Source organism: Equus quagga, chromosome 3 (genome assembly GCF_021613505.1).
Source record: "Equus quagga isolate Etosha38 chromosome 3, UCLA_HA_Equagga_1.0, whole genome shotgun sequence".
In the NCBI taxonomy this organism is placed as follows: domain Eukaryota; kingdom Metazoa; phylum Chordata; class Mammalia; order Perissodactyla; family Equidae; genus Equus; species Equus quagga.
This window is the reverse complement of record NC_060269.1, coordinates 13,848,887-13,860,991: the sequence shown is the minus strand read 5'-3', so window position 1 is coordinate 13,860,991 and position 12,105 is coordinate 13,848,887. Positions and strand designations below refer to the sequence as shown.

General features: G+C 41.3%; 1 protein-coding gene across 1 annotated transcript in view; it reads left to right on the top strand.

The window, feature by feature from the left end:
* Positions 1-12,105, top strand: part of NDNF (neuron derived neurotrophic factor) — a 40,656-nt gene that overhangs the window by 25,897 nt on the left and 2,654 nt on the right. The window contains exons 2-3 of the mRNA XM_046655546.1: positions 4,266-4,454; positions 10,921-11,045. Of these exons, the coding sequence (XP_046511502.1) occupies positions 4,267-4,454; positions 10,921-11,045 (313 nt within the window). The 5' untranslated portion in view covers position 4,266. The remainder of the gene's footprint in view (positions 1-4,265; positions 4,455-10,920; positions 11,046-12,105) is intronic.

The following is a 12,105-nucleotide window of genomic DNA, read 5'->3' as shown; positions in this document are numbered from 1 at the left end:
GATGTCACAAGACCCCTGGGTCAGAGACAAAGGACTTTATTACTCAGAGCAAAAGCAGAATCCATAGTATCATCCTTTTCTCCCACTGGCTCCCTGACCCCAGTTCCCACAAGATAATGCAAAGAGGACCAGATGGCACCAGCCCATATAGTGGGGTTCATCATAAGAGAGGATCCCTGAGCTTAAGGAACCCAGGTCTTTTTTAATGGGTAGTAATCATGCGGGCTTTTTGCTCCAGAGGTTTTGTCTTCCAAGGCTGTCCACTACACAAACATCCTTGAAAAGATAACATGAAACAAAGGCAGTCGGTTCCTCTGCTCCCAAAATATGCAAAACCAAGTGCAGAGACCCGTGGAGAATTGTCTGTCAACACTTACTCTGCATATTCCTAGCACCTGAAGTTGTTCACTTTACTAAATATTAAATTGCTACATAGCTGATGTGGGGAATATGTGATCCTCATGTTTACCACATATTTAAAGTCACACATGATAAATGGTTCACGTTCCTCACATCATATTGTTTTCACTATGTGATCTTACCCGTCAAAGCCTTGGTCTGATCATTTTTGACATGAGAAACATAATAACGCCTCCCTCCTAGGGCTGGTGCCAGCATTACATGAGATAATACGTATAAAGCATCTAGAAGAGTGCCTGGCGTGCCACATGTACACAACAAAATTTACTAATGTTGTTGCTATTAACTCAAAATTTCTCTCTCTCTCTTTTTTTTTTTTTTTTTTGAGGAAGATTAGCCCTGAGCTAACTACTGCCAGTCCTCCTCTTTTTCGCTGAGGAAGCCTGGCCCTGGCTAACATCGTGCCCATCTTCCTCTACTTTATACATGGGATGCCTACCACAGCATGGCATGCCAAGCGGTGCCATGTCCGCACCCGGGATCCGAACCGGTGAACCCTAGGCCGCTGAGAATCGGAACGTGCAAACTTAACCACTGCGCCACCGGGCCAGCCCCTCAAAATTTCTCTCTTATCTTTAGCTGATTTAATAAAGAGAAAGTTCTTCCCACAGGCAGCTGAGGATGCTGGGAAAACTCCCACCAATCATAACCAGCTAGCTTTCTAACTCTGGGGCTGACCTAAATATCCCAAATATCCTGGGGCATTGGCAGCTCGTCCTGCTCAGTGGTTTATGGTACTGTGCAATTGACAGCCTTAGGGGCAAATGTGGAGCCTAATGAGGTAAGGCTGCCCTTGAGCGTTTCTAGGGCAACTATGCGCAGCATCCCCTACTCAATTGCCACCTTGACATGTTTGCTCTCAGTTCCTAATGAGTGCAGAAAGCCACATTCTAACCACTTCTAAAGAGACATATTTTTTCTTTCTTTTTTTTTTTTTTGTGAGGGAGATTGGCCCTGAGATAACATCAGTCTTTTTTGCTTGAGGAAGATTGTTGCTGAGCTAACATCTGTGCCCATCTTCCTCTATTTTATGTGGGATGCTGCCACAGCATGGCTTGATGAGCAGTGCTAGGTCCACACCAGGGATCCAAACCTGTGAAACCCAGGCCATCAAAGCAAAGCGTAGTGAACTTAACCACTATGTCACCGGACCTGCCCCTCTAAAGAGACATATTTTATTGTCTGGCCTCTTCTGTTCTCAGGAAGCAAAGATTCAGGGATGTTACTACAAAGTAAACTGAATATATTTTATTGTGCTGAAATATTAAGTATTTTTTAACAGGGGCGGCATATCAAATTCTACTCAGATTTTCCATTTCTGTTGGCTACAGGAGGAAAGGCATCAGAGGGGAGGGACCAAAGGCTGCAAGTGGAGGTCCCATTTGGTTTAGTCCATGTTCCTGTTTGTTTCAGATAGGTTCGCTGAGTTCTGGTTTTGATCCATCCAGCCATGCTTTGTGGATCTAACCCTTGTCTGCTCCTGGTAACTCACGTGAGCCCCCGACATCCCCAGCTTCCCTGGGATTTCATCTCGACAGTCGTCTGGCAATCTGAGGCACAGACTATCCAATGAACCTGAGGAGGCCTGGTCTTATTCCTAACCTGCTAGGAGTTAGTAGTCAGTCTCAGAATCATCACTCGTTTTCAGAGTTTAGAGAGTTTGAGAGCTCATCTATCCAAACCCTTCAGAAAATTGTCGTCCAGCGTGGTTAAGTGAATCGCCTAAGATTACACATCGAGTTAGGAGCTGAAACCAAAAAGTAAAGTTTCTCTTCTCTCAGTCTAGTTTTCCTTCAACTATGAGACAATTGAGAAATAGAGATGGGAAAGAAGAGCTTGCTGGGCTCTTCAGTCAGATCCACCTGGATTGATCTTTTCTCTTTATGTAAAAGGAGGTTTGTTCTATTTTTTTTTTTTTTTTTTTGCAGGCTTTTTTTGGTGAGGCAGATTGGCCCTCAGCTAACATCTGTTACCAATCTTCCTCTTTTTTTTTTTCCCCTCCTCAAAGCCCCAGTACATAATTGTAAATCCTTGTTGTAGGTCATTCTAGTTCTTCTGTGTGGGACACTGCCTCAGCATGGCTTGATGAGCAGTGGGTAGGTCCACGCCCAGGATCTAAACCGCCAAACCCCAGGCCACCAAAGCGGAGTGCGTGAACTCAGCCACAATGCCAGCAGGCTGGCCCCAGTTTGTTCTTATATAAGAATCATACCTGCTTCACGAAGTTATTGTGAGGACTCAGTACAATAATACAGTTAGTGAACTCAGCACCGTGTTTTACCCACGGGTCCTCTCAATTACTGCAGATATTTTATATGGAAAACTGTGGAACACATGATAGAAACAAAGTATTGAAAAAAGAAGTTAAATGAACTTTTTAAGCTCACTGTGAAAAACTGCTTCTCACACTCTCATAGAAAGAAAAGCTTGGGACCAACCCTGTGGCCCAGTGGTTAAAGTTCCACGTGCTCCACTTCAGCGGCCTGGGATTCGCAGGGTCGGATCCTGGCTGTGGACTTACACACGGTGGAGGCATGCCACATGCAAAGTAGGGGAGGACTCGCATAGATGTTAGCTCAGGGCGAATCTTCCTCACCAAAAAAAAAAAATAAATAATAAGGAAAGCTTATTCCCCTCAAAAATATTTTCAGTTGTATGAATCTATTTTTGATAGCACTCAAAGAAAGATAGAATTAAAGTCAAATGATGGTTTAAGTAGAAGTGACCTCATAGCTATAGTAATGACTGTTTAGAAATAAAACTGGTGTTCACTTCATTTCAAATTATCACAAATATTTGCACATGACTTTCTCACTATTTAAAGTACTTAAATGTGAAAACACTATATTTCCCTAATGCTTGAATTCCTTGATATATGTTGTCAAAGAGAGAAGGGAAACAACTCTTACACCGTTCTCTCTGTGAGGGAAAAAAGGCACCCAGTCCTCAGAGGAAGCAAAGCCTTTCACTAGCGCTTGACATGAAAAGAACTTGCCTACTTGAGGCTTCCTGTTGGGCACACAGAAAAGTGTAGAAGATGATGTCCTTGACAGCACCCCTCCAGCAATGTGCAGTAGAGGATGATCCGTAATTACTCATGGCATCTTTGACGAAAGTCAGAGACAAACGCCAAAATGTAATGCAATGAAAATACTCTGCTGGAGTAGTGAATATATAACCTTGCTGGAGGTGAAGACAGACGACTGACTGTACAACCTTCCAACAGTCTCACTTGATCTGAGAGCGGGAATCCAAGCCCGCTTTCTAATATGGTACAGTTTACATGTAAATGTTGTGTTGAAGAGTCTGGTTATCTGGAATAACTAGACTGCTAAATAGCTCACCTGTGATTTTAGACAAACGACTCAACCTATGAGAAAGTTAAATCTCTCTTTATAATCTCTAAAAATCTCTGATTTATGAATCTGATTTTAGGAATAAGAATAATTCTATACATGTATAACCCTCAGTCAAATTTCAAGGAAGAATAAAAATAATTGTACAGTGGTAATTTTCTGGCTCTTAATGGGCGTGCGTGACTTATGTTATGGCCCAAGCTTTGAGACATCTGTATACAGATATCTACAGTGACCTTATTGGCTTCTGCCATAATGAAGTGGGAATTTTTTCTCTGAATACCCAAGGAAGTTAATGCATCAAGAGTCCTTTCATTTCAGAAGCTTTTGAATCTCTGAACTTCAAGATCGTGTGCATGTATCCAAAATACCCAATACAGCTTTAACTTTCTGTCAAAACTAAAACAGTGTTAACCCTTTAGAAAGTTTGCAACTTGCCCGAGCGTCTGCCTGCAGAACTAACCTAAGCCATCGTTTCCGTTGCCCCAGGATGGTGCCTCTCCGCTGGTGTCTGCTGTGGCTGCTCTTACCACTCAGCTCAAGGACTCAGAAGCTACCCACTCGAGATGAGGAGCTTTTCCAGATGCAGATCCGGGACAAGGCGTTTTTTCATGATTCATCAGTCATTCCAGACGGAGCTGAAATTAGCAGTTACCTCTTTAGAGACACACCTAAAAGGTATTCTTCTTTTAGTACTTCCTTTATCAAAAGCTCCTCTAAAAAAGAAAGTAATCTTTTAGACATAGTTTAGAAAATGTGCGGTCAACCTCTGAAAAGCGTTGTCTATCTTCTCTAAGTAAGAAAAAAAAATATGGCAGAGCAACTTCTAAGCATTAAATAAAGGCTCTTTGATTCTTGCCGATTGTGATCTCATTTTGGGTGGAGAGGGCAATCTTTGCATTTCTCACATTTTGGAATGATTATTTTCTTCAGGACAGTAGGAAATTTCTAAGAAGGACTCTGGAAGATTAAAATGAAATTAATTGAGTGCATATGATTCTTCAAGGATTTGCATTAACTCTTATAAGGATAATATCTCTTCGACCAATATGATCAGATTCTGAGAGAATCAAACCAAACGGTGATAACAATTGACACAGTTCATTTACCTTTACTCCACCATCAACAAATTGGGCTCAGATAATGCTTCTCAATATTTTGACATTTACAAATTACATATAGAGCCAGCCCTGATGGCCCAGCGGTTAATTTTGGCGTGGCCGGGTTCAGTTCCCGGGTGCAGAACTGCACCACTCATCTGTCAGAAGCCATGCTGTGGTGGCAGCTCACACAGAAGAACCAGAAGAACATAACATCTATACACAACTATGTACTGGGGCTTTGGAAGGGAAAATGGAGGAAAAAAGGAGGAAGATTGACAACAGATGTTAGCTTAGGGCAAATCTTCTGGTGCAAAAAAAAAAAAAATATATATATATATAAAAATCATATAAATAAATATGTGTATATAAATATCATATAAACTAATTATATTTAAAGTTACTTACTTTGCATTGCCCAAACCTCTTTCTGCTGTATTTCAAATACAATTTCTCCTTTTAACCTGGGATGTATTGGCATTCCAAAGGAGAAGACCATGTCATGTCATCAATAATACATTTTCCAAAGATTGGGGTGCTTCAAATTCTTAGGTCATCTTTCTCCCGTCACTTCAGCCTTGATGCACAATACTAAAGGAAGGCGGCTCACCCCTTCCCTGGAATGGCCCAGGCGCAGTACCATCCGGTCAGTCTGAATGACAGCAGGTGATCCATTTTCCTGTTTTGACTGACGTGATATATTGTTTATCATTTTAGCCCTGCCTGAATGAAATTATTTGTTTGAATGAATGTCATAGATTAGGAACTGACTTATCAGTAATATATAAAATAATTATGAATCTTTCAATGACATTCAATTTGTGTCCTTGACATAATTTATGTCAATGACAATTCAATTATATCATTTCAATGGCATAAGAGTGAAGGCACAAAATGCTAGGATGATTCCATTGAAAGAACTCAATGTCCTCCTACTTACTGAGGCTCAGTCTGTGAAAACAGGACAGGACATAGGAGGCAGTCCTAATAATTGAAATGTCTTAAATAGCAGCTGAATTCTTGCTGAACACACTTTGCTTTTCATGTATTTTGTCTCTTGAAATTTTTGAGTGAATCAAAATTTTTCTTTAAAAATTCCTTTGATTTCCCAAAAGCACTGTGTCCTGCTTTGCTGTATTTTTTAAGTACAGTATTCCACACCATGTAATCATAATCAGTTTAGCAAATAAATAGGTTAACCTTGATCTTCTAGTCTCTTAAAAATTAAATAAGTTTTGGTTCTGAGTTGTTTTTAAAATTGCAGTTTTTTCTTTGAAACAACGTGTTTTTATTACAAGACATTTGAAAACAGTCAGCACATACTCGTTTCCTCCCTCTGATTTTCTTTCTTTCATTTGTTCATTCTTTCTTTTTTCCCACAAATAACGATTGAGGGCTTTGATATCTACATTTGGATGAAATGTTAACTTACACTAGTGAAGTAAAGAGTTGCAGCCACAATAGAAACATTTCTGGGGCTGAAATATGCAATGAGAGGCACACTTAGACACTGTTGATATTACAGCTGAAGATGAAATTCCAGATAAAGTGTAGCTGCAGCAAATAGCAAAAGACAACAAACTCATTAATTATTCTTATGTTTATCCATAAATTCCACAGTCTAAATGGCTCATGGAGTGTTTATCCCTCAGCTTTGGCATTATAATTTGGAGCATATCCATCTCCTTTCTGCCTCCCTCACTGGTCAGTAAATACTTGGAGCACATAGCCCATGCCCCGTCCTCTCTCGTGGCCACTATCTCCACGAGTGCTTGGTGCATGGTAGACAATAAATGTTTGTCAAATTGTTAAACTGTATTCAGATTATCTTTATCCCTAATCATAAGTGCTTCCATGTGAAAATGTTGACTTAGAGGAACTCCCTGCTGTTTTATATGTATAAGGATTACCTTGTGGAATGCAAGTGTAGTTTTATTTATTACTGGTTGCCTATGGCCTATACTTAACTTACTAAGACACAGTTGCTTATTTTGGGAAATAAACTACTTTCTTGTTTGAAATGAAAACAGAAGGTAATAGATGAACTTGCACGCTGCTCTCTGCTTCAGCATCGGCTAGCTCTGCTACCCACATAAAAAACAAAAACAAAAAGTTTTGAATGCTCTTTTACTTACATGAGGCCAAATAAATTATTTTGTCACACCTATTTCTTTATAACACAGATAGATTCAGTTGTGCTTATGTGGTTAATATCTCCCATGCAACCTGGCCGAAGGAACAAAGTTCCACTCTTCAAAAAGTGGACTGAATTGAAAATTAAACCATCTGACATCTGTTCTTAGGGTGCTTATGATACATAAAATTTCCACACAGTAAACAATTCTGTCATCTAGTTATTTTGTCTGGATAACTGTCTAACTTCCCTATTTTATGAACAAGTTGTTTTTGGTTTTATAGGGTCTTTATTGCCTTCCCACAGCCCTATCTTCACCCTCCATCTCCTCATTCATCTTTGAATAGTGAGGGGGAAAGTACGTATATTTCCATTCTGATTCTGTATCTTCAGATAGAAACAGACTCTAGGTGTTAGTATGCTCAGGCTGGAACAGTAAGGTTGGTGCTAGAATTCTTCAGTTCTATTCATTCATTTAGTAATTCATTCATTAAAAAATGTTTATTGGGGCCGGCCCAGTGGTGCAGCGGGTAAGTTTGCACATTCCACTTCAGCAGCCCGGGGTTCACTGGTTCGGATCCCAGGTGCAGACCTACGCACTGCTTGTTAAGCCATGCTGTGGTAGGCGTCCCATATATAAAGTAGAGGAAGATGGGCATGGATGCTAGCTCAAAGCCAGTCTTCCTCAGCAAAAAAGAGGAGGATTGGTGGCGGATGTTAGCTCAGGGCTAATCTTCCTCAAAAAACAAAATATTTATCAAGTACCTACTACATGCAAAAATCTGTGCTAAGTGCTGGAAATACAAAGACATGGAAAATGAACTCTAAGTGGGCCCTTGTGAGGAAAATGACATTAACCAAATAATAATATAAATATATAGTTACAAATTGAAATAAATACCCAAAGTAAAAAGTATAGGCAACTCTGAGAGTTTATAAGAGGACTTGATCCAGAATGAGTCGTCAGAAAAGGTATCCCTGAGGGAGTGACGTTGAAATATTAGTAAGGGCAGAGACGTGTATTTCAGGCAGAGAAAGCAGTATCTCGATGGCTCTAAGATGGCGTGCAGTCAGGGAAACTAGAGAAGCCCTATGCGGTTCAAGCACAGAAAGCAAAAGGGACAGTGATGTGACAGTGAGATAGGCAGGGGCCCCACCACGGAGGAAGCTTTAGACTCTGTGAACAATTCAGGACTTTTTCCCAAAAGCTAAAATCTAAAGCTGTTCATTAATTCATTCAACACATATTTATTAAGAATTGTCTTAGTGTCTAAGTTTTCATCAGTGAACCAAATGCCACGCCCTCTTGTAGCTTTCATTCTAGTTGGGGGAGATGAAAAAATAAAAAAGTAAACAAAGAAATATATAATGTCAGGTAGTGATAAGTGCTTTGAGGAAAGATGAAGAGGAGTGAAAGGGAGCTTCATGGGGAGGAAGGTGGTATTTTACATAAAGAATGAGAGCAGGTCAATGGCAAGATGGTTCTTGAGTAGAGAGCTGATGAAGTGACTGAGCAAGCAAGGTCAATAGCTGAAGGATGAGTATCTCAGGTGGAGGGACAGCAAGTGCAGAGGCCCTGAGGCAGGAGTCTGCCATTTATGTTCCAAAGACAGCAAGGAGCTGAGTAAAGGAGTTAGAGACGGGGAGGAGGCGAGTTTAGAGATTTGGTTGGGGACCCAAATCATTTCAAGTTCTCTGGCTCTTACTCTGAATGAAACAAGAAGCCCTTAGAGGGTTTGGAGCAGTGGGGAGTGGTATGTTCTGACAGGTGGACAAGGATCACTTCACCTGGAAAGGGGTCAATAAACTAAGGGGGCCAAAGTAGAAACAAGGAGACCAGTCAGAAGACTACTGCAGTGCTCAGGCAGGAAATAATGGTGGCTTGGATCAGGAGTTAACAGGGAAAATGGGACCAAGTGATGGATTCTTGGTATATTTTAAAGGTGGAGCCAAAAATGTCTGCTGATTCAGTGTATGTGGAGTGGAAGAGAAAGAAAAAGTCAGGCATGGCTCTAAAATGTTTGTCCTGAGCAACTGGAAGATTGGGGTTGTCATTTACTGAGACAAGAAAGACTACAGGAGAAGCTGATTTGGGGGAGAGAATCAGAAGTTTGGATTAGATACCATAAGTTTCAAATTCTCAGTGATATCTAAGTGAAGATGGCAAAAAGATAGTTGTATCTAAAATTTAGGGAAGAGTTCAGGCTGACAATTTAAATTTGAGCATTGTTGACATAGGATAGTTTAAAGCCATGAGCCACAGGGAACGAGCATAGAAGAGAGACGTCCACACACAGACCCCTGGTTCACACCACGGGTTAGAGGTTGGGAGGTGAGTAGGAACCGCGGAGGAGACTGACAGAGTAGAGGGCTATGGTGGTCGGTTTGGAGAGTGTTGGTGATGGATGTGGAGAGAATGGAGAGGAAAGAGACACCCAGGAGGTCCAATCTACGGGAGGGAGAACTTGCTTGTTCTCTGCCATGGAACCAGCGAGTAACTCTGAGCTGGCTAGACTTGAAACCAGTGTTTCCCCATTTGCAAGATTAAAGGCTTTGAAAGATAATTAAATGAAATCATCTAAGTTATTCAGAATAAGAATATATAGCATTGATGTAGTTAGGCAATATTTTTATTCTCTTTGAAAAGTCTCTTGAGCCATAAAGAAATCTCAAAGGATAGCATAGAGCAGAATGTTTGGATTTTTTTAAATTTGTTTTAAAATCACTGGATAAGTTAATTCAACAGAAAGTCTTGTAACCACAGACCCTCTAAGACCAGTTCAACTGACCCCATCTCATCAGCAGAGTAATTAAGAGTGATTTTTCAGGAACTGAGACCCTTTGTCCAGTTCAGGCCAGTTGAGACCACCAACCCATCAACTGGGCCTGCACAAATGCCCAATAAGTGACCTTTTTGATGTCAAAGAGCTAAAAACTCCACCCTCAGATAACACTAGCACCACCATTTTGTGAACACGTGTCCTGTGAAGAGCTATAAGCTTGATTACACTTGCGCAGACCATCAATCACCTCACTTCTCACCTCCAATCATCTACCTCCACACCTCAGACCGCCCTGCCCCTCAGCCCATAAATTGTGCCCCAAGCACTGGATCAGGGAGACAAATCTGAGAGCATACGCCCCTGTTTCCTCACAGATGGATCTAGCAATAAAGCTGATTTCTTTTCCCAAAAGCTGATGCTGTTAATAATTGGGTTTTCTGATGCACGTCAGGCAAGAGAGCCCCAATTTTGTGCAGTAACAATCTTAGTGATAGAGAAATGTGTCTCTCCACTGACTAACACAGTGATCTTTACTTTAAAAATGTTTCTCAAATGGTGACTAAATAACTCTATCCAAAAAGATATGGAATAGTAAAGCTGTGAATAAAGTCAATCATGGAAAAACATGAAAACTGTTATTTTGGCAGAGACCAACATGCATTTTAGAACTACAATGCTGTGAAAATGATCTTTTGAAATAGTTGGTGATTATGTCAGAGTGCCCTCAGGGTAACTTACAAATTGATCAGCAAATTTACGGAAAACACAGCACCTGGAAGGCAACATAGCTGACAATTCCTCTTGGTTGTGACTTCCTTTGCAGTGGAAGGGCCTATGTTAAATAACACCCCAAAACAGGGAAGTGTTGATTCTTAACTCAAATAGCATGTTTTAGTTCAACATCTTTATATGATTTCACACTGTGTTGATGGTAAATCTGGTGGCAGATTTACCTGGTTGGGCTATGGGACTTCCACAGTTAATGCTGAAAGTATCAAGATTTGTGTCAAACAGTAGTTTTATTCTCTGTTAAGTGAATAAAAATTAAACCAATGATTCTTCCAGTAAGTCATGACTGTGAGTGTTAGAATGAATTATCTCCGTCTGATTGGTCCATTTTCCCACAGGTATTTCTTCATGGTTGAAGAAGACAATACTCCCTTATCAGTCACGGTGACTCCCTGTGATGCACCTTTAGAGTGGAAGCTGAGCCTCCAGGAGCTGCCGGAAGAGACGAGCGGAGAAGGCTCAGGTAAGCAGGGCGACAGATCTGGCCCCAGACCTCTGCGTGGATGGCTAAAAGGCTCATGAAACATACAGCCCTCTGTTAGTGGGAAAACCAGAGTAGATTCATAGGTGAAGTTGGGAATTTTGCAGTGGAAATGAGGGAAATGGGGATGGCATCAGATGACAGTGATCTTGGTAACATGAAAGGTTAGGAGAGACAGGTGTGGGGACTGAAGGAACAAGGAAAAGGCGAGAGGTTTGGACTAGCTTCTCTAGCTGTGGTTTGCAATCTTGCCTGAACATTGGAATCGTCACTGAGGGCTTTCAATACTAATGATGTCTGCCTTCTATCCTCAGAGGTTCTGATTTAATTGCCCTGGAGTGTAGTCTGGACATTGGGACTGTTAAAAGTTCCCCCCAGGAGATTCTGATATGTGTCCAAGGTTAAGAATGTCTGATCTCTGGGGAGTAAAGGGTGGAAACAGAGAGAAGCAAAGGGCATTCACCACCACTGGAAGTCCAGGAGGAGAAGAGAGTCAGCAGGAGGAGTGGGTTAGGCGTTTAAGAAGAGGCAGATGGTAGAAAGCAAATAGCAAGCTACAAGGAAATGAGGAGAGTCTGCTGAGGCCCTGGAGTGATGCAGCTCCCTTTAAGGGGCGAAGACATCATAGCATAAAGGTGAGGCTTGACCATGGGTGCCAGGCACAGGGTGCTAGCAAGCTGTGATACTTAAACACTGATTAGGGAGTGCTGTCATTAGGAAAATATTGACAGTGCATGGGGGAGCATTGAGACTGAGATGGAGAAGATGATTAGTTGTGTGATGGTCGTGTTAATCTCATGGTTTAGGTATATGAAATTCTACATACCCCGCCCTCACTCTGCAGAGATAAGCTAGAAAAGGTTCATTCCCACTCTGGCTGCCCAGTTCTCTCCAGGTCCTCTAAACCTCTCTACACACGGATATCTGTGTGATGTCTGATAATAAGAGTACAGAAGATGGAAAAAATGAGGCTGGTTTCAATACTTCCCCTACATTACTCCTGGGCACGTGTTCTACACATTGAAAATTAGGTCTCTACTGG